This window comes from Eucyclogobius newberryi, unplaced genomic scaffold, assembly GCF_026437365.1.
Source record: "Eucyclogobius newberryi isolate DKJ021-1_F unplaced genomic scaffold, fEucNew1.0.hap1 SCAF_18, whole genome shotgun sequence".
Classification (NCBI taxonomy): domain Eukaryota; kingdom Metazoa; phylum Chordata; class Actinopteri; order Gobiiformes; family Gobiidae; genus Eucyclogobius; species Eucyclogobius newberryi.
Genome location: NW_027315812.1, coordinates 12,010,131 through 12,033,000, shown reverse-complemented (window position 1 = coordinate 12,033,000; position 22,870 = coordinate 12,010,131). Strand labels below are relative to the sequence as shown.

The 22,870-nt window shown below is 37.5% G+C and overlaps 2 protein-coding genes across 2 annotated transcripts; both read left to right on the top strand.

The window, feature by feature from the left end:
• Positions 1–1,210: 1,210 nt before the first annotated feature.
• Positions 1,211–11,222, top strand: LOC140364420 (crystallin J1B-like). Its single transcript, XM_072450539.1, has 9 exons — positions 1,211–1,321; positions 2,622–2,801; positions 3,345–3,443; positions 5,256–5,348; positions 5,422–5,578; positions 5,646–5,761; positions 8,319–8,396; positions 9,955–10,094; positions 10,938–11,222. Exons 1-9 carry the CDS (start codon positions 1,255–1,257, stop codon positions 11,040–11,042), a joined length of 1,035 nt encoding a protein of 344 aa, XP_072306640.1. The 5' UTR covers positions 1,211–1,254; the 3' UTR covers positions 11,043–11,222.
• A 2,078-nt stretch (positions 11,223–13,300) lies between these two features.
• Positions 13,301–22,387, top strand: sh3glb1a (SH3-domain GRB2-like endophilin B1a). The gene is made up of 9 exons (XM_072450538.1): positions 13,301–13,510; positions 14,220–14,361; positions 15,068–15,196; positions 16,064–16,197; positions 16,584–16,676; positions 18,731–18,820; positions 18,921–19,021; positions 19,625–19,856; positions 21,515–22,387. Exons 1-9 carry the CDS (start codon positions 13,448–13,450, stop codon positions 21,620–21,622), a joined length of 1,092 nt encoding a protein of 363 aa, XP_072306639.1. The 5' UTR covers positions 13,301–13,447; the 3' UTR covers positions 21,623–22,387.
• Positions 22,388–22,870: the final 483 nt, after the last annotated feature.

Genomic DNA, 22,870 nt, shown 5'->3' with positions numbered 1-22,870 from the left:
AGAAAAGCCCAGACATTAATTTGTTCAAATATAAATAATAAAATGAATTTGCTGCTTACATTCACCTTTTCACTCCAATACCCCAGCTTTAAACAATTAATTTACTGGGTGGGATGGGTCAGGACAGACATTCAGTAAAATGTCTGACTTCTGCAGTTTCAGTACCTTTCGAACATTTTATATTATTCTTATTTTAAACGTTTAGTGTGTTTTTTTTCCTGTTTTGCGAAATCACCATTTTCTGTTGTGTGATGATAGTTTCTCAAGATATTGAGCCGTAACCCAATGAATAATGAATGTTTAATGTAGTATTTGAACAGGTAAGCGTAATTAAATGCAAATCTATGTAAATAAAAAAAAAATGAATTCAATGATGACATTTTTGATTCCGCTCAACATTAAAGAAAACAATATTAATGATAGAAGGTTTATTCTTGTCCATGCTGCATCACCGCCCTTGTAACTATGTGCCGTTATGGTAAAAATAATATGAATGGAAATTGATGTAGGGGTGAATATAAAACGCAAAATGACATTATATATACATGTATTCTTCAAACAGCAGGAGGATTACGTGTGTGGGATGTGCTCATGTGTTTATCAGTGACCAGGCCAATCTTCCCCTTAGAACTGGGACAGAGTCAGAGCCTGAAACACTCCAGACGGTGGTGAGTAACTTTAACATCTATCTTAGACATCTGTACGGTGTTTTAAAATGCTAAAGTTGGCGTATGTTTAGTACAAAATGTGTTTTCATAATTTGAGTAGGATTTGTACAGAAATTGTTCATTTATGACATTAATTCAGCTTATAATATGTAGACACAACACACAAATAGTGCTGTATAACTAAATAAATTAAGTCTATACACTTGACACTAGAAACAGATGGGTTTGATATACTTTCCGAAGAGATATAGCTTATTATTACATTTTTTCCAATGTGATATATGAATATTTGACAGTTTTATTAGCCAACATTTAGTTATTTTTTAAGTTTTTTAATGCACAGCAGTGTTTACCATTCAAAATAAAGACTTTTTCAACTATCACATCTCTAAATATGAAATCAAAACCAATTTGTCCATCAAAGTTGTTCAGTTCCTGGCTACACATGACCATTCAGAGTGTGTGGTATTTCTATAATGAATATTACAGACATCCATCTTCCACAAACGGTAAAAGTAATGTTTCGGCGTGGACTAAAGCGTCAATATTTCATCTGGAGGTGTTTATTTTGTCGGGACTGAGGCAGATGGCGGCGAGCGTGGCGGAGCGTGCCGTTGGGGCCATTATCGGGGCAGCAGTGGCAGATGCAGCAGGTAAGATAAAGCACCACCACCACAAAAGTGTACAGAACCAAGCAAGTGGAGCCTTCTGTCATAAACACCGTGTAGTTTGCCTGTCAAACTCTGGAAACAGTGCTATATAAATTTGCCAGTCCAAATGATTCTTAAGACCATTGCTGTAAAACTCACAAGGGCAATAAAACAAATAAATCTAAAATTAGACATGGTAAATATCACAAAGACAAAGCATGGGTTAGATATTGCAAAACATTTTTTTAAAGACTATTGCTATTACTATCATTAGATATATATTTTAAATGAAATATATATATATATTTGCAAACAGTATTTCTTTTTTTGAAACTTTTTTTCCTTTTTTTTAATGAAATACACAAATTTTGGTGCATTGTCTTTTGTTTGGTCTTAAAATTAGCATGAGGCATTTTGTAAATTGTAAATCAATAAAATGACAACATTTCTTTTTATGCTCGCAACTGCACCATATGGCAGGACAAGCATTGGTCATTTATTTATGCCACCTTTTGTTTAATGTGTCCGTGCTTTGAGCTATTTACTCCTGATGATCTTTGAATGTCTTTGCAGATGTTGTTTAAGTGCTATAGCCACACATGAGCATTATCATGAAGCAGGCCGCATCTGTGTGAGCAGATAAAATGCTTGGGTGGGTTTTCTCATTTGCATAGAGGCCATAGAGAGCGGGGTTATGTGTGTTTGGTACATGACGCATACAAAATACAGACACCTCCTCCTCCTGTTGTCATGGCGCTTTGAACAGTAAAAAAAACATTACGTTAGTTCATTTCCCCCGATTCATATGGCATGAACAAAATCTCACTATTTACTTTATTGCAAAAAGGGAACAAGGCTTAAATTGACTTTAATTGAGATCATTCATTTTAAAGGTGCACAATGTCACTTTCTTGTGGAGAATCTGCCACCTGCAAATACCCTGGTCATTTTGTGAAATAAAAAGGCCTGTAATTGAAAAAAAAAAATGTTTAATGCTATGCTGTGAAATATTCTAGTGAAAACAATGGACAAAAGCAGGTTGCATTGACTCCACCATACATTGTACACCTTTAAATACATATGCATTGTTCAAATAAAACACACACACACACACACACACACACACACAAAATATGCAATTAAAAACTGTAAGGATTAAACATTTAAACTTATAACAAAGCCTTCCACAAATAACATAATTAAGTAGCATCAGCAATCAAATCAATCCCATTGAAAACCGCTGAAATTAAGACGTTTTCCAGTCATTTTAAGGCATATATTTGTGTGTTTTATGTGTGTTCAGCTCAGCCCATGCACTGGATCTACAGCCCGGACAAACTCAAAGAAATCCTGTCCGAGCTGGAGCCCAGTCCTGAGTTCAGACCGGAGTCTGCGAACCCTTTTTACAGAAGGAGCACCGGAGAACAGACCTGCTACGGAGACCAGGCCTATGTGCTCCTGCAGTCTCTCAGCTGCTGTGGAGGTACATGAGACCTACGACAAACAAGACTGTACTTGAAGTCTAAAAGGAGAAGAAGTATAAATGCCTGATGAAGGACTTTAGTGCCAAGACGCTACATCTAAATCAATTCACATTTTGTTAACTTAAACATGTGCTATTTTACATGTACGCCAGAAATCTGATCATTATCTGATTTCTGGAGTTATTAATATAAGCAGTTATGACGTGACAAGTAATCTGATTTAATTCTGTTTGTTCCACCTGTGCAGGATTTGACTATTAAATTACCGGTATGCAAAACTAAAGAGCAAACTAATGTGGCAAAGGCTGAAATGAAAGAATAAATGCTAAATAATATTGTATTTAGCATTTATTCAATATGCATACAAATTGTACATATATTTGAAAAAACACACACATTCACAATATTATCTGCGTATTTTTTAACCAACTGGGAAAGAAACAATTACAATTTAATGAACAAAATACTATAGCAGTCCATGCAAAACCCTTAAAATGTCCAAAGAAAAAAGAATAGATGTTGCACACTTTGTTTTTCCACAGATGTTGATGTGGCAGACCTGACTAAGCGCTACTACGAGTTCTTCGGTCCCGGGACAGTTTACGACCTGCCTCTGAACGACCCTTACAGAGGGAAAGAAGGTACAGACAGTGTTTTGAAATGGAACATGCGTCGTGTAACAAACAACAAGCCGCTGGTGTGACGTGCGCCTGCTTTAACCATTAGCTCCTGAAGGATAGCACTGACTCTGGATTGTGTTTTTCCGGTTTGAGCCTGTGGGGAAATCCCTCTCCAAGAATTATTCCGCTTCCTCGTTTGTTTTAGTGGTGTAAAGAGAAATGTAAATGTACAAGCATGGAAATTCATTTTAACAACACAGAGCATCCCAGCAGACCGCCACCTTTACACTTGTCATGTAGAGATGAATGGGTTGAAGAAAGACCACAGTTACTACAAGTACTACGGTATACTTAGACTGTACTAAATATTGATATTACATGTGAAGGGTTAAATCTATTCATGGGTTTTAGCTTAATATAATCTGCGACATTTTAAAGCACTTTCAAGAATAACTAGGCTTGATATTCAGTTTTAAACGCTATGGAAATGGTCCTAATTTTTCATTATTCTGAAACCTCTGTTATTCCCACTTCTACTAATTCTACTACTACTACTATTAATGCTGTAGTGGGTAGGACTACGGTATATAATATTTGTAAGGATAATAGTCCTCAAGTGGAAGTGCAAAGTAGTGGTCCAAGAAATTACTAAAGAAAAGTAAAAATGTATTTGAGGAAACAAATACTCAAGATCGAGTAACTTTAAGAGTAGCATCTGATTTATAATTTGAAGTTAATATGATTGGAATGATGGACAACAAAAATAAAATATATCACATCTGACGAAGTGGTGCAAGAAACAACAAATCAATATTGTCAACATTAGGATTTGTCACTTTTAGAATCAATCAAACTCACTTATTCAAGTAAAAGTACTATCAAACATATTAAGTAGTAACAGTATAGATGATTAATTTATTCATAATGCTGCCCATAGACTGCCCATTGTTTTTCACTCCAGTCATCTCTGTTCTCCACATACTGCGAGTTCTTCTGTAGATGTGATATCAGTTTCGATATGAAGTCGATGTGAGTTTTGATCAGCGTTCCCTTCTTTCTGGGCCCACGTGAGGTTTCCCAAAGGACAACCCTGTTTGTTGTGATTGTTAATAACAGTGAGTTGCGACTCCCGTTCTTCTAACAGTGATTACTTACCATTAGTATTAGTATTATTTAGTCTTATGCTAGCTATTTTTACTTTACTTTATTCTATTATTATTTACTTTATTTTATTATTATTTTATTTTATTTTATTTATTTTTTTCCTTCATTCCCTATTAAGATATAAGAAGAGTTTTGTTAATAAGAGTTCCCTAACCCTTTTTTGTTTTGTTTATAAGAGTTCTTCTATTTAAGAGTGTTTTTTTTTCTTTTTTTTCTATAACTTCCTATAAGTGATCTGTCCTTCCCCCTGTATATACTGCGTTGCAACACCGACATTTCCCCTTGTGTGGACAATAAAGGAATATCTTATCTTATCTTATTTTGTTGCTGATTAGTGGAAGGTCTTTGTACAGCACTGTGTTTGGAATGTGATCGTGCCAATTCTCATTAATATGTCTGAAAACAACCCTGAGAAGTGCAATTTATGTGAAAAGTGACTCAAGTAAATGTACTGCCCACCTCTGCTCTCTAATCGATAAATAGAAAGTCCATGTAAAATGTAATCCAAGAATCTTTGCTTATTTGTATTTGTACTTATTGTGATCACTTCTAAATGTGTGTCCAAATCTTACTATGCGATATTTAACAATACCATCACTGGAACGTCTGGACTGAAGCATAGAGGGTGTAACTTATGTCAAACTAAAATCTTTCCACTTTTATGCGTAGGTCCCAAAGTCACCTTGCCCATCGATGGCCCATGGAGGAACGGCAGCATGAAGGCCTTCATGAGAAATGTGGACGCTGGCAAAGAAGAGACAGGTACACTCACTGCTCACTGCGCTGCAAATACTTTTTCCATTATTGTTTTGTCAACTCAATATGGTCTTCTAAGGTTCTGAGACGGACTGTCAAATGGATGGCGTCGCCAAACTTGCGCCCCTAGTGGCCATGTTCGCCGGACGTCCTGAGATGCTGGACAAAGTGGAGACAGCGGTGAGGGTCACTCAGAACGATGACACCTGTGTGGCTGTGACTCTGGCTGCAGCGAGGTAAACGCTTCAAAACAACATTATGAGGATTAAAAAGGAAGATGGATCACATTTGTGTCTGTGGCAGGATTCTGGAGCACTTCATCCTCAATGGTCCCGATCCGAGCGTCCTTAACGTGGTCCTGGGTCGACTGAAGGACCCGAACAGGCAGAGTCCACAGGATCTGGACAACGCTGTCATTGGTCAGACTTACAGATGCTTGAATGTTGTGCAGATCTTTGAACAGTAAAAATAAATAAAAATGCACTAACTATTTTTGGAAAAAGTTTAAAGTGATAGTTCTCAACTCGCAATGAAAACAGGACTAAAGCAAGACTAAAACAGGGCTAAAGAGAGACTAAAACAGGACTAAAGAGAGACTAAAACAGGACTAAAGCAAGACTAAAACAGGACTAAAGCAAGACTAAAACAGGACTAAAGCAAGACTAAAACAGGACTAAAGCAAGACTAAAGCAAGACTAAAACAGGACTAAAGCAAGACTAAAACAGGACTAAAGCAAGACTAAAACAGGACTAAAGCAAGACTAAAACAGGACTAAAGCAAGACTAAAACAGGACTAAAGCAAGACTAAAACAGGACTAAAGCAAGACTAAAGCAAGACTAAAACAGGACTAAAGCAAGACTAAAACAGGACTAAAGCAAGACTAAAGCAAGACTAAAACAGGACTAAAGCAAGACTAAAACAGGACTAAAGCAAGACTAAAACAGGACTAAAGCAAGACTAAAGCAAGACTAAAACAGGACTAAAGCAAGACTAAAACAGGACTAAAGCAAGACTAAAGCAAGACTAAAACAGGACTAAAGCAAGACTAAAACAGGACTAAAGCAAGACTGAAACAGGACAAAAGCGAAACTAAAACAGAACTAAAGCAAGACTAAAGCAAGACTAAAACAGGACTAAAGCGAAACTAAAACAGGACTAAAGCAAGACTAAAGCAAGACTAAAGCAAGACTAAAGCAAGACTAAAACAGGACTAAAGCAAGACTAAAGCAAGACTAAAACAGGACTAAAGCGAAACTAAAACAGGACTAAAGCAAGACTAAAACAGGACTAAAGCAAGACTAAAACAGGACTAAAGCAAGACTAAAACAGGACTAAAGCAAGACTAAAACAGGACTAAAGCAAGACTAAAGCAAGACTAAAACAGGACTAAAGCAAGACTAAAACAGGACTAAAGCAAGACTGAAACAGGACAAAAGCGAAACTAAAACAGAACTAAAGCAAGACTAAAGCAAGACTAAAACAGGACTAAAGCGAAACTAAAACAGGACTAAAGCAAGACTAAAACAGGACTAAAGCAAGACTAAAGCAAGACTAAAGCAAGACTAAAACAGGACTAAAGCAAGACTAAAACAGGACTAAAGCAAGACTAAAGCAAGACTAAAGCAAGACTAAAACAGGACTAAAACAGGACTAAAGCAAGACTAAAACAGGACTAAAGCAAGACTAAAGCAAGACTAAAACAGGACCAAAGCAAGACTAAAACAGGACTAAAGCAAGACTGAAACAGGACAAAAGCGAAACTAAAACAGGACTAAAGCAAGACTAAAGCAAGACTAAAACAGGACTAAAGCAAGACTAAAGCAAGACTAAAACAGGACTAAAGCAAGACTAAAACAGGACTAAAGCAAGACTAAAACAGGACTAAAGCAAGACTAAAGCAAGACTAAAACAGGACTAAAGCAAGACTAAAACAGGATTAAAGCAAGACTGAAACAGGACTAAAGCAAAACTAAAACAGGACTAAAGCAAGACTAAAACAGGACTAAAACAGGACTAAAGCAAGACAAAAACAGGACTAAAGCAAGACTGAAACAGGACTAAAGCGAAACTAAAACAGGACTAAAGCAAGACTAAAGCAAGACTAAAACAGGACTAAAGCAAGACTAAAACAGGACTAAAGCAAGACTAAAACAGGACTAAAGCAAGACTAAAGCAAGACTAAAACAGGACTAAAGCAAGACTAAAACAGGATTAAAGCAAGACTGAAACAGGACTAAAGCGAAACTAAAACAGGACTAAAGCAAGACTAAAACAGGACTAAAACAGGACCAAAGCAAGACTAAAACAGGACTAAAACAGGACTAAAGCAAGACTAAAACAGGACTAAAACAGGACTAAAGCAAGACTAAAACAGGACTAAAGCAAAACTAAAATAGGACTAAAGCAGGGACAAAAACGGGCCTAATATCATAACACATAATATTGTCAGAATCAGGACATTCATTTTTGTAAACACATTACAAATGATCTGTCAACATCTTTGTCACACAAGTTTCCATTTTCCAGGACGTACAGCACCAAATGTCCCTTTTGCTTCATTACAATACAATGGTCAAAAATGTCTTACAAGAGTGAATGGATATTTGTTTATTGTACGCAAACGTCTGACTTGTTTTCTTTGCTCCCAGAAAACCATGTACTTTGTCATTTCTCAAGGCAAAACCCATTTTGTGTGAACCTGAAATTGCCGCCTGTAGCCTGCATGTTGCTATTTACTCCTCGAGGATGGATTTGATCTGATTTGATTTGAATAATGCAGGAAGTCTTTTATTATGCTCTTTACCCTGCTCTCAATTCATCTCCAAAACAAGCAGCAGACTTATACTCTGAGCGCACCACGGAAGCAAATGTTCTTATATAAAGAGGACGTTTCAGCATTCAAAGTACCCGACTGTATAAATAATCAAATGTGGCTTTTACTGAATGATAAAATGAGCCGTTTTCTGTTGTACAGCTCAAGTGCAGCAGGTGAAGGACAGCCTCTCCAAGTCGTCACAGGAGCTGATACCGGCGGTCTTCACAAACACTTGAGGTGGGCCTGTGGGGGGCAAAGGGCGGAGCAGGTCTGTGGACTTGGCTCTGCTCTGAAAGTCAGTGGGCTTTCTTTGATCTCCTGCCTAAAAACGGCGTACATCCTCTATGGTCTTTTCATTGGCTGCTCCTTGCTGTGCTGTGAGGCTCAGGTTAAACTGGTGCTATCAGAGGAAGTACATTTTTCCAGTAACGGTAAATGTGTTATATATCTGCAGAAATACACATGAAAAAGTTCAATATTGACCCAAATCGAATCAATGTGGTGTGACATTTTCCCCCATTTCTTTTATGTTGATGCACTTTCATCTATACAAGATTTTGATGGAAAAATTGGATGATTAATGTATTTAATGGCACAAAACTGTGACTGCCAAAGGGTCCATCATTACCATGTGTTTCAGGACCGTCTTAGTGTTCATAAATACTGGGATTGACAAAGCACTGCAAATGTGTTTTCAGCACTTGAACCTCACTTGACTTCAAAACTGCTGCCATTAATACAATAAATGTGTGTCTTTGGAGCACACTTCTGGCTGCAGGGGAAAAGGCCATCATTAAGAAATGGATGACACAAAATGAGCGGACGATTGACTGTAATGGACATTGGACAAATCAAAAAATTAACATTTGGATTTAATTTGACGACTATTGGACAAAGTGGGATGTTTCTGTTGTTCACAATGAGTGCCATTCTTTAAATTCATGTTTTTTCCCTCCTTTTGTTTATATTGCTCGGTGTTGCTGTTTTCCTGTTGATATGTAAAGAAAAATATATATATTTAAGGCACATTCAAGTCATTTTAATAACATCTCCATGGGGACAGGCATGTGATATGTGATGCACCCAGAAAAGTATCATAACCCAGTTTAAACCTTGAAGCCTATCCTCACTAAATGCAATAATAGTTAGAGTTAATAAGAGTTATAATGCTGTCTGATCCCTGTGAACTTGTATTAGCGCTGTGTAGTCACTTAATAATACATTTGCACATTGGTCAGCACTTTTTTCAGGGTCTAAACAATTGTTTTGCTCTAGTGTTGGCCTGTGAGTATATTCTGAAGTGCAATATAGTGCAACAGAAAATACCACAGTAAACAATAATATTGAAACTGCTTTATACCTCGAACATAAATACTCTAAAGCATAATCATCTGAAAACCTTTTCTAAGTGATCCATAGTAAAAAATCAAAGAATCAAAACCTTGTATGGTTAGTCCTATCGATAATGTTATTTATTTGACCAATTTGAACTAAAGTGTTGGAATAAAGGCCCAAATACTACATCCAAATAAGAAATAAATCCACTCTGGTGCAAAGGTAGACACAATAAATATTGAGCCTGAAATATTGTTCATCTATCATTGAACAATAAGATGTTTTATTGTTTAAAAATGATCATGACAGACCAATTCCAGTGTTTATATTACCTTGAAGTTTTGAAGAGAGCTGTCCTATCTTTTCCCTAATTCTGTCCATTTCTTTTACATTGTAGACTCCGCCTATCACATTAGGTCCTTTATTGAAATACACAAACTCACCTCCATGTTGTGTGCAGGTTTGCCCGGTGCTCTCCAGGGGGCGCTACATGGAGTCCTGACTCAGGCGGGGATGGAGGAGGCTGTGAGGGACACCATGCGCCGCGGGGGGTGCACTGCCAGCCGCTCCTCCTTCATCGGGGCCTGCTTCGGGGCTCAGGTACAGGGCAGAGGGAACGGGGAGAGTGGGGAGAAGGGCTGCAGGGAGAAAGAGAAAGTGATGATGTTGTTGTTGGAAAACCAGCCATTATATAGTGAGGCCCACGTGGGTACAATGTGGGCTTAGGTGGGCTTTCTAAAGTAGGGTTTATGTGGGCCCCATCTGGGTAACCCAAGTACAACCCATATAGGCCCCACTTTATCCAATACTACAATACTAAGGCCTACGACCGTGGGCCACACATGTGGGTCCTACGAAGGCCCCAGATAGTAAATATGTTTTTGCCAAATATGTGATCAGTTGAATGCTGATCACATATCAGAATTCAACTGACAATCATGGATCAAAATCAGAAAAGTTTTATTGCCATTGTCAATGAAAAAAAATCACAAACATAGGAAGTTGCTTTGGTGATACAGTGCAACATAAAACAATGAACTATGATAAAACAACCTATATAAAATCAAAGAACAAGAGAAGTCTGAATTTGATGAAAAGCATAACTTTATACAGATGTACACAGCTTTCAATTACCTCTTAGATGCTAAAAGTGAAAAAAAAAAAAGAAAATTAAAATTAAATCTTCACAAATGTATAGATGTCATCCAAATATGGATCCATTTACTGTAAATGGGACAATAAGATGTCATAAGAAGAACACCCAATTCCTGGTGAATGACTCACAATTGTGTGAGATGAAAAGTATTTTTATCATGCTTAAGCACTTCTCCTAAACCAAATAGGTTTGATGTTTGATTTTTGCTTGTTGAAATGAAAGATTTATCACTTGATGCCACCATTTGTATTCTGAGAGACACGTCTTGACTGTGACTTCTGTTACAGACTGGTCTTGAGGGAATCCCGGAGTCATGGAGAAAGCGCACGTTCAGATTTCCTGAGCTGTTGGAGTTGGCACAAAATGTGGTTGCAAAATATCAAAAGGCTTAGTTTAAGTTAATAATACACTGCCTTATTGTCTTTTACTCAAGACAACGTTACTTTGATGAAGGAGTCCATGACAGTTTTGTTCTAAAGTGTTGCACTGAACGAAACTTGAACTTATTTTCTCCAAGTCAATGTACTGTGTCAACAAAAAGAGAAGAAATAAAGACTATTTAACTCCAATAAGTCTGCTTTGTTCCTCTTTGTTTCTCTTTGTGTATTGTAAGCAGACAGTTATGGTTTCCTCATTCCAGAGAAAAACATGCTGCACCCTGATGACAAAATAATGGTCCTATGAAATGGTTTTGTTTTTCATAACCCATCGAGTTTCTTCTTCATTCTATATCAAAGTGAAAGAACAGAAGTGCAAGATTTACTACTGGAACAACACACGACTGCAACTGACTCCAGCCTCCGAGGAGCAGACCCGCCTTCTTCAAAAGTGCTGACTCGTTTGTGCTGAAAACTACAACGCCCCAGCAATGCAAAAAGAATTGAAACGCTGCCAGAGACTTGATATCTTTGACATAGTGCAGTGCCTTATGGCTTCTGTAAATCCTCAGTAGACAAATAAAAGGAAATTAGGCTACTCAATGTCTTTTATTGTAATAACATTCAATGAAAATTAAACCATCAACGATTAAAGAAAGTAGATTCTAGCTTATTTTCATTTTAGAATTTCAGATTAAATGATTGTAGAGTTGATCAAATCTCATGAAGTGGGAGATACTTTGGAAAATAGATGACATTGCAATTGTTGTTTTTGAATGCTAATATCAAATTGGACAATTGAATGTATCGTTTGAAATTAAAACTATTAAATACAACCTAAAAAGAGAGAGAAACTCAAGTTTAATCTTCCACACAACCATGTAAAGTGATATTTATGCTTTTTTGATACATTTTCATGGACCATTCACGTTTTGTGCTGGACTCAACCACATTTTTGCACATTCCTGACGCAAAACATATTTAGATATTCATTTTTGTCATGTTTGTCTATTTAGCATCCATCAAAAATAGACAACCTAAAGTGAGTCGCTTAGTGTGGAGGGATTTCAAACGTGACAAATGATAGATGCATGTTTACAGTGACAAATGCACCGTGGATGAACAAACCCTCTGGTGTAAAGGCTAAAGTTGGGACTGACAGCTCCAACAGGAAGTCATCCCGGCTCGCTCTGTGCCCTGTGGCCTGGACTTCCTTTAACACAGCAGGTGGTGGTGGCCTCTGCTGTTATAATCACAACCAGGCCTGAAGTAACTGGGCTATTTGTGTGCAAAAGCAGAAGAGAGAGAGAATACAAAATATGTTGTGTGAAGTTAATCGCCTATTTCTTTATGGAGCTTAACCATAATCTTATCTCAACCTTACTGTAAGCTATTATTATGTGACAAACTTTTTGAGACGTTTAAGACTGGAAAGATAAATCAGAATAATTGTGACCAAAAACGACTTAAAAAGATCTATTTTATATATATTTTTATCTGGACAATACAAATTCTAAAATAAATGAGAGAGTTTGTTTTTCACAAAGACAAAACTGTTAAACAAAATGTCAAAAAGAAGAATCAACTTTGAGATTTTGATCAACAATAAAATGTGTTCGGAAATAATCTCCATCTACACATTAAATCAGCATATGCATATTTATACAGTACATACATAAAACATACACACATAAAAGCCTCAATTCACAATATAATTAACCATTAGAGTAGTTTAATTGCTGACTAATCAACTAGGACTAAAATAATTGTTAATTGCAGCCCTAGAGTCATTGGATAAGATGTACACTTATTTATTTATTTGAAATAATCTAATAATCTGTCAGTCAGCTCTTGTTCAGATCAATGGAATTTAAATAGCAGATAGCCTATATCTTCAAACCAAGAGAAAATGCAAACAGTGCTAGAGGCTTTGTGTCTCAATGTGCTAATTCAAACGTACACTAATTTACTTATCATATTTCTAACTGGCTAATTTTCCAGCAATTTAATAATAACATGCCTGAAACCCACATGACACGAATGCAGCATGCGATGCCAAAAACTGCAAATCAAGATGCTTCTACTCTGTGCTAACGTCGTCGCTTTTTTGCTATTGAACTTGTGAAATATTTTTATAATGATTCACTATACAAAATTCAGAAGCCTGTTAACATGCGTAAATATCACATTTTAATGCAACTTTGACGTTTGTATGTTGTTTTATATGTTTTTATCATGTTTTCACCGCTTTGCGACAATTACTATCTTGTTGTTTTCACACTCTTTGGCAGGCTCAACAGCTGGGTGGAACAACGGGCAAAAAAAAAGTTGCTTCAATGACATTTTCTTTTGAGATGGGAGATTAAAGTCTGGCAGTACGAAACATCTGTCCAGTATATTTATTGTGCATTTTTTAAACCATGGATTTTGCCGTGAAGCGATTAGCCGCGGACGCCGGTACTTTTCTGAGCCGTGCGGTGCAAGTAAGTTTCCGTGTTATTTTGTGGAAGTTGATGCTAACCAGCTTAGCCTTTAGCATAGCCGATTAGCATTAGCCTCGAATGGTCATTATAAGACCTAGAACTCTGTTATTGTCAATGGCATTACTTTAAACTAACAATAAACGTGTATATTCTGCAAACCTCCTCAAATTTGATTGCATAGTGTGATTTATTAGTTTAGATTTCAGCCACAAATAAGTGATTATTTGCCACTAAGCAGGCCTCTATAACCACACAAAACATAAAACAATGTTATTAATAATTAATAAAGTTAGTTAGACCAATTTATCACAGTTTCTAATTGCTTTATGCTGAGACTTTGGTGGCACATTATATGGAATAACATGTTTGGAGTATAAATGTCATTGATTTCCTGTTAAAGAAAAAGCACTTATCATAGATTAAATAAAGCTACTTCTATGTTGTTATGACAATACCACAAGTGTAAAGTATAATTTGCATAGCATTTGTTTTTGTTCAGCTTGTTTTAGATCATGAGGGAAAGAATAGACCATGGAAGCATACAATAGTCTCTCCTCTTATTAATGAGAAACTCTGACTTTACTTATCAATTTTGATGTGCTGCTTTGTGTGTATGTATTCAGTGTTAGGTTTGAGCATCTTTGCAGTATTAGTTTTATCATTAACGGTTTTAAAAATTGTATTCTCAATATGTATTTTTGTGCATTAGTTCACAGAGGAAAAGCTTGGCCAGGCGGAGAAGACTGAGTTGGACGCTCATCTGGAGAACCTTTTGATCCGAGCGGAGAACACCAAACAATGGACAGAGCGGATCATGAAACAAACAGAAGTGTTATTACAGCCAAATCCAAGTACGTACACAACGTTGATTCAACTTCACAAAAGCTCTGAGAGACAATTCTTATTAAAAACAAATCATAATAGTTTTCAATACTCATGTCCTCCTCACTGTCTTTGATTCATTGCTGTTCGATATAAAAAGTGAATTTCTTTCTCCAAAGTCTGCTCCAAACCACTTGCTTTTACTTACAGAAGATTGACTCGATTTAAAAAGACTAAATTGGCGATTAGAAATTACTCTCTTGGCACAATCTGACTTAACAGTAAAAGAGTGAGACATTTTCTTGCAGTTTTACTATTTACCTTCTACTTCACTAACCAACTTAATAAGTCTCAAACTTTTGTTAGTCTGATGTTTGATGTATTAGATCTTTAAAGCCCCAGTTAAAATCAGCTTTTTTTGGTGTTTGGGTCAAGCTTTGAAGCGTGTAAACTCAGCTGTGCATCCCGACTTCGCACCACGTTGCCGTTGGCCAACTACAGTAAAGAAGAGACTAACAATGTGACCATCCGCTTGTTCACACTTAACACGACTTAACCACTTCCAAACTGTGATGACGTACGGACAACATAATTGACTTTATATCTAGTTTTTAATGAAAGTTTAGACTACTTTCTTATGCTTTGTAACGCCAACTGAGTCCACCGTCTCTCCCGACAAATTCCGCCCCCCTAACTGTAATCTCATGACTTTCTAATTAAATTTTCTCGTCGCAGATGCCCGACTAGAAGAATTTGTGTACGAGAAGCTGGAGAAAAAGGTCCCCACGCGTATGAACAACCACGAGCTCCTGGGCCAGTCCATGATCGAGTCGGGAAACGAGTTTGGCCCTGGGACGGCCTACGGTGAGAAACGCTCGATGAAGCTGCACAACAAAGAAGAACTGTAAAATGAGGCTGTCATTTCAGACACTTCTAATTACAGCTTCTGTGTTTTGGCTTTTGTTTTGGGGGGATTAGACAAACGCTCCCTTAGATTCACTGTTCCTTTATTTCCAGTTTTCCTCACTGTCGTTCTTCCACATTAAGTTTGATGGGTTTATGTATCTTTAACAAAGCATTGTCAGATTTTAGCACCTTTAAGTTGCTGTACCTTATATTTGTGCACGTGGTTGAGCAATAAGTGTTTTGTTTGTACAGATATATTGTAAAAGCAATTTTTGAAGGTCAAAATCTCAATCAGAATCTACTCTATTGATCCTCTAGGGAAATAATTCAGTTGATGCCGCTCCAATAAATATCCAAGACACAATAGAAACACAATACCAATCATACGTATTAAAGCTATAAGAAAAATGCTAAAGGGGCAATAAAAATAAGTATAAACTGTATAAAATGAGACCACTGGAGAACCAGGAAGTGCGCTGTTGGCACGCTCTGTTCTGTGGAAGTTGTGAAAAGTTCTTATAAAGTCATCACAGTGGATGATTAAGAACCTAGGAATGCATTGAGAAAGTCAGGGATACGTTTGGTTTAAAGACGCCGCCTTTCAATGTGAGATGAACACAATTTGACACCGAATTTGTAGTTGTTTTATGTGTCCTTGTTCACTATTTAGTACATGTCAACAGTTAGTAAAGACAGAATCAAGAAACATGAAACATAATGTATTCCGGACGTCTACTCTACTTTTAATGTTAATCTTGAGGCTTCACTAAATGCTGTTCCGCGGCCGTATCATGTTTAGTCAGACATCTTCTTGTGCTTCTGCAGGAAATGCTCTGATCAAATGCGGTGAGACGGAAAAGCAAATAGGTGGAGCGGAGCGGGAGTTAATTCAAAGTTCTGCCATCAACTTCCTCACACCTTTCAGGAACTTTCTGGAAGGCGACTTCAAAACGATCCTGGTGAGTTGGTCCTTGCTTGATTGCGGTATTATTGATTTGATTATTGTTTGACTTAGTATGTTCCAAGTAACATGAAATAATTACTATCCAAAGCCCAACACAAGCTGTTTTTTATTGTGTTATTGTGGTATTTTTCCAGTTATTTGCCGTGTTTCAGTTTCATTTTGACATGTATGTGTTTGAAACTCCTTATCAGCTGCGACCCGAGCTCTTCCTGCCTCTTTTGTCATCGCAGAGGCTTTTTCTCTGTAACAATGTCTGTCTCGTACAGTATAAAACGCGCCCACATACTACACAACTGCTGTGGATACAAATGGAGGCTCAGTGTTATTTTTAAAAAAAAAGAAAAGATGATTAAATGATTTGTTGTGTGCTTGGTTCTGCAGAAAGAGAGAAAGTTGCTACAGGTCAAGCGCCTGGATTTGGACGCGGCTAAAACGAGGCTAAAGAAAGCGCGAATGACTGACGCTCGAGCCGCGGTAAGTGTTAGACACGCCTCGAGGTTATTGTATTGTATTTTCTAATAAACGGTGAAGTTGTTTTGCTCTTTGGTTACTGTGACGAGGCTTTTTTTCAAACGTTACTCTACAATTTGGATTTTTCTGGTTCGTTTACACAAAGACTACATCCATTTTGGGACGAAACAGAGAACTAAACCTGGACTAGAATAAATCAGAATAGAATCAGGAATAAAGTCAAACTCAAACAAGAACCTAACTGGAAAAAGTGTGAACGCACCCCAAGTTGTGATATTTTGTGATTAAAATATATATTTCTTCTGCTTTTTACGTCATAAAGTTGATTCTATCTAAAAATATGGTTTACATTGGTAGAATAAGTCAGTTTGTAGGAGAACTAAGTATAAAATGCAGCTGGCGTTTATGTCGATGTTAATGTTACTTCTCTGCGACATGATTGAAACAAGTTATATTTCTGTTATGACGTGTATCACATGAGCCCACTTCCTCTTTCTAAGCCCATTGTCTCCTTTTTCTACAGAAAGCCACGTTTCACTTGAATTCAGTTTAGTTATACACTGTTTACTGGCCGTATGATTGTATTCATGTTACCGTCATTTCTTAAACCTTTTGTGACATAACCAATGATCTTAGACTGTCAACTCTTCATATTTGAGGTGTAACAAAAGCGTGAAGTGCAGATTCAGTGATGTTTGCCTGGAAAATCTGGGAATCTGAGACTTTGTTCCAGTAAATCACAAGCTCTGTTTTCATTCATTACTTTTCCTCTCCGAAGTTTGCTTTGTCAAATCTTTTTAAGACCACTTCCTTTTCCAAAACGCCTGTAAAGTGGATTCAAACGACGACTTGGTATTAATGCCGTGGTCAGAGCCGGACTCGAGAGCACTGTAAAATAAACGGGCATTTCACATCACAACACCGCTATTTTGCAGCAGTAAATTAAAGGCGTTTTTGAGTTTAATTTTCCACAAAACCTCGGCTGGGATCTGGTGAGGCTAATAACGGCCTCTCGCGTCTGAACAATTTTTCAGTTTATTCCTTTTGACATGTTAAGAGCTGTGGTGTCATAGCAACTTGTCAACACGTGAACTTTTGCGGGGACTTTTGACAATTCAACGACGCAAAAACACATCACAGTAAAATGGAAAAATCTCACCTATGCGCTTGTGGTTTACGGCTGATTGACTAGCACTGGTTCCGCATTAATTTATATGAATCTAACTTAAAATGAGGACAGTTTAATGTGAAAATGTGGCGTTATTCTTGAGTCTTGGTTTTCTGCTGGCGAGGCAGCTGCAGCTCTAACCACTGTCACTGTTTTCAAAACTCAAAGCTGCAGATGTGAGCTGAGGAAGTGACCGAGGTGAGTGGAATGTGGCCGCCAGCTTTTTTCTCCTTTTTTTTTTTTAAACATGCACAAACCGAGCCGTCTGATACTAAAGCTGCAAGTACAAATCACTTGCAATTTCACTGGTATCGATGTGTTAACTACGTGAACAAAGAAACTAAGTCAAAACCTGCTAACACTGTGGTTTAGACGTGTGTAAAATGTTTGTGATTCTTGTGTTAGTCCAGTTTTCAGTCTTCTCTCAAATGTGAGTGCTCCTGGATGTGTTTAGAACGTGCGCAGTGGACTGAATCTTTATTTCAAAACATAAATCATTGTGAAATATATTCCAAAATCATTGATACAACCCTGAACAAGTTGGATCCCCGTTTGCGGCTGCTCCTCTGGTTTGTTGCTAACACACAGATGCTACTACTATAAACTCTATGTAGATATTTAGTCCACAGTCATTCAGACCACCGTGTAGTTTATTGTAAGACAGTAAAGCCCTTTGTTCCTCTCAGTCTAAATCTGGTACGGTTTATTTATGTGAAATCTAGTCGTGAAGTGTCATTTCTGCAGCCGGACTGATATTTTTTCCGATTAAAACTAGCGAATACACGGTCCGCAGCTCTTTTGTTTGAGTTTTGTGTTTTGTTTTTCTCGCTTGTTTCTTTGGCTCCCTTTACTGTGCCTTTTGTGTAATCGCACATGTTCCTGTCTTTAGGCTGAGCAGGAGCTGAGGATGACACAGAGCGAGTTCGATCGACAGGCGGAGATCACCAGACTTCTGCTTGAAGGTGTCAGCAGCACTCACGTATGTATTGTTCAAACGGCCTGAGCTTGCTTTATTTTGTTGCATAAGGGTTATATATATATATACATCTATACATACATATTTGGGATGTGGTTTTCAGGCACATCACCTGCGCTGCCTCAATGACTTTGTGGAGGCTCAGACCACGTACTACGCTCAGTGTTACCAGTACATGGTGGACCTTCAAAAGCAGCTGGGCAGGTCGGTAAAATGTACACTACGAATTAGATTTTAAAGTCGAAATATTGTGCTTTTTTCATGTATTTAGTAGTATTACATTATATAGTTCATGATTTTACACTGTTGATCTAAAACTGATGGGTCAAACAAATGGGTCAAATTTGTAGAACTGTAGAACTTCATAGTAGCATTAAATTGTGACAATATGTAGACTTTTAATTGCATGTTTTATTTTTTATTTTATACTATGACACATTTCTATATACCGTATTTTCTGGACTATACGTCGCACCGGAGTTTAAGTCGCACCAGCCAAAAAAATGCATAATGGAGAAGAAAAAACATATATAAGTTGCACTGGATAATGAAATGCGGTCGCAAGTGTGAACATAACAAATAATATCACATTTAAGTTGCTCCGGAGTATAAGTATATAAGAATAAATGTAAGTATAAGTTGCACCCCGGCCAAAACTATGAAAAAAGGTGCAACTTATATTCCGGAAAATACGGTATATTTTTTTCTAACAGTCCCTTAAGTGAATGAAGTGGTGAAATGTTGTAGATATCAGCGTGAGGAACTTTAACTCTCTTTTTCATATAACAATATTTTCCCCCTTTCTAGTTTCCCCTCCTCTTTCTCCAACAACAATCAGTCTTCGGTGTCGGGCGGGGCAAGCAGTATCTCGGTGCCGACGATCCCGGTGACGGCCTCTCTGCCGAACCCGAGTCACGGAAACTCTGCCACTTCTGGAGGCTTCCACGAGCTGCGCGGCTCCAGCGGCAGCCGCAAAGCCAGAGTCCTGTACGACTACGACGCGGCCAGCAGCAGTGAGCTGTCCCTGCTCGCTGATGAGGTGAGTCTGTGAAAGAACACGGATTATATTACGATATTGCTCCCTCATCAAAAACATACCTGGAGTCGTGCTCAGCTTCACTCACGCTTGTTTGATAGATCCCGTTTTACGAGTCTGTCTTCTCTGATCCTTCACTGAGCCTCAGAAAACACTCAAATTTCCCAATTTTGTGACTTCATAAGTAGAAATCCAGAGGTCTCTTGTGCTATTTTCAAGTCTATAAATAATCGGCAGTCGTTCTGAGCATTTCTGCCTCAAATCATGTTCATTACACTTGATTACTTGTATTAGCATGTTGGGAACAATCGAGCTGTTTGTTTCCCCAGGGTAATTCCCTCTGCGGACAGTAGATGGAGTTCTAACACCAACTCCTGATGAGGGAACACCTGACTGATAGAAAGTCATGTGTGCTTTCAGTATCTGCATTAAAGTTACTCAAGAGCTTGTTTAAAGGTTTTCATGTTACACTTACATTATGTCCAGCATGAGCACATTTTTATTAGACATTTTCTAATAAACTGATGATTAAAATTGGTTAATGTAACTTAAGTCGCACTGTTTTCAGGCCTGGTGGTTGAGCGCTGTAATGTTACTTAATCCAAGCACAAATGAATGATAAAAAGTGGCTTTGCTAAACCCCCTGGTGGCGCTCTAACTGTAACGTTGGATGTGTGACATATATTTGCATATCACATGCACTAATCTGCTGTTTCTAACAGTAAATATCAGGTTTGCGTGACACTGGAACAGTTTCTGCACAGTACAGTCCATTGATGGAAAATCAAGCCCCTCCCATTCTTGGAATGGTATGATCTGTGGTCGCTTAAGAGTGAAGCAGCATTACCTCATGTTTAGGGGCTTTTTCCAGGCCCACATTGTAGTGAGTCAGCTGGCTGCTGTCGTGTGCTGAGCAAACCAATTTCACAACTTATTCTAAATCAAGCAACTGCTGAACGTGTAGAAGCTGCAGTGGCACAAGGAAAAATCTGCACTTAAATGGAAAAAGTGTAACTGCAAGAACAGACACTGAAAGATGCAACATGCCAGCTTTGAGAAGGAAATGTGGGCTCTCAATTTTGACTTTTGCTGTGAAAGCAGTTTGCTCTATTATGATTTAATATTGCAACAGTATTCCCCACTGACTCTTTGTATTGGAATCATTTTATTAAATACAATATAAGACACTACCAAGACAAGGCATCTTTATTTATAGAGCACATTTCATACAGAACAGCAACTCCATGTGCTTTACAGCTTTACAGTTCAAAAAAGAAAAAGGGAAAGACCACAGTTATAAGTTAAGCATCAAAGCGGTGTGTTGTAATTTCATTGTTTTGTTCTCATTATGTTTTGTTAAAAAAAAAAAAAAAAAGAACATAAACAAAAAACAAAGAAATTAAATGTAATGTGTAGTTTAAAACCCCCATTAAATAAACATGTTCTTAATCTGTCAATTTTTACAACTTGACATTTCTGAGAGGACACGAAATAATAATAAAAAGTATAATTTGTCATACCAATATATTTCTCTGCTTGTTAAATAGACTTTGAATGAGAAATGGTGGCGCATCCTCGATCTCTACATCATACGCCTAGTTTCCTTTACACGTGAGGACTGAGGACTATTGACGTAACTATATTTTCACCATGTCCTGCAGGTGATCCTGGTGAGCAGCGTCCCGGGCATGGACTCAGACTGGCTGATGGGAGAGAGGGGCTGTCAGAAAGGAAAAGTCCCCATCACGTACCTGGAACTCCTGAACTAAAGCCCCTCAAACAGCTGTGATCTCATATTTATAAAGCTGTTGCACCTTCTCCAGACATTTCCTCCAACTCCTCATTTTTACTCTCACTCTGGACTGAATTGTAGAAAGGGCAGACGAACACCGCCCTCTAGTGTTTGTAAATGAATCCAAACTCCTTTTATATTTGATACCATACAATCGTTGTGTGCCTGATCATCTCCCAAACTCTTTATTTTAAACACGCTTCTGTTTACAGTGTATTCCTCAGACGGCTTTGGCTTTTATGAGTCCTTTTGCTTCACTGCTTCTTGAATATTCCTGCAGTGAGAACATTTTAAGGAACATGAGCTTGTTATAAGTCTTATTTTATAAATTATATTTGTACTTCTTGGTGCTGTAGTGGCAGTTTGACAATTATAATTTACCGACATGTTTAGTGCCTTAAACTTCCCCCTTAAACAGTATTTGAAGACATAAAAAGTGAACTGAAATTTGAAATTTGAAGTGCCTACTGCAGTACAACTGTTCCTCAAACCACTTCAACGACTCATTGTTGTTAATGTAACCATAATATGTCTGTAATAAGTTATTGACTACTGGGAGATGAATTAATCTGAGGTCCTGTCATATACAGTTTGTTTATTGTATTACTAACCCATCCCCACATTTCAACCCGATCCAAAATATCCACGGGTTGTCCTTCCAACACACATGCGCTCTGTGTTTAAAATGTAAACATAATATTGTAAAGAAAATACAGATGCTAAAATAAAACAGTGATAAAATGCTTTTCAGTGTGTTTTCTTTTTCCCTTTTTTGCTTGTGCTCATAAATGTTGTCAGTAGGGGGCACCAGAGGTAAAATACTGAGCTCATTGAAATGCATTTGACCAATTCACCATCTGTCATCTCTTTTATAAACAGCTGAATTTGTTGGACCAGAGTTAATGCCCTGTAGATGTTTGTTTACTCCACACTCCCCAAAGTGCAGCTCTCTATAGACTACAAAAAAAACTTGATGTTGACCTCACAGAAACTCTCTAAACTCTAAATATAGCCTTGTTCTTAGTTTCCATGATAAATTTAAACCACCCCATTCATACGCACATTGTGATAGGTATAGTAATCATATAATACAATCTAATTTTGACTAATCTATCCTATAACAATACAAAAAACAGGGAAAATTGATATGACAATTTAAGACTACTTTTTTGAGATTTTTTTCAGTATTTTTTAAGAACAGTATTTTTAACTATATTTTTGTTCC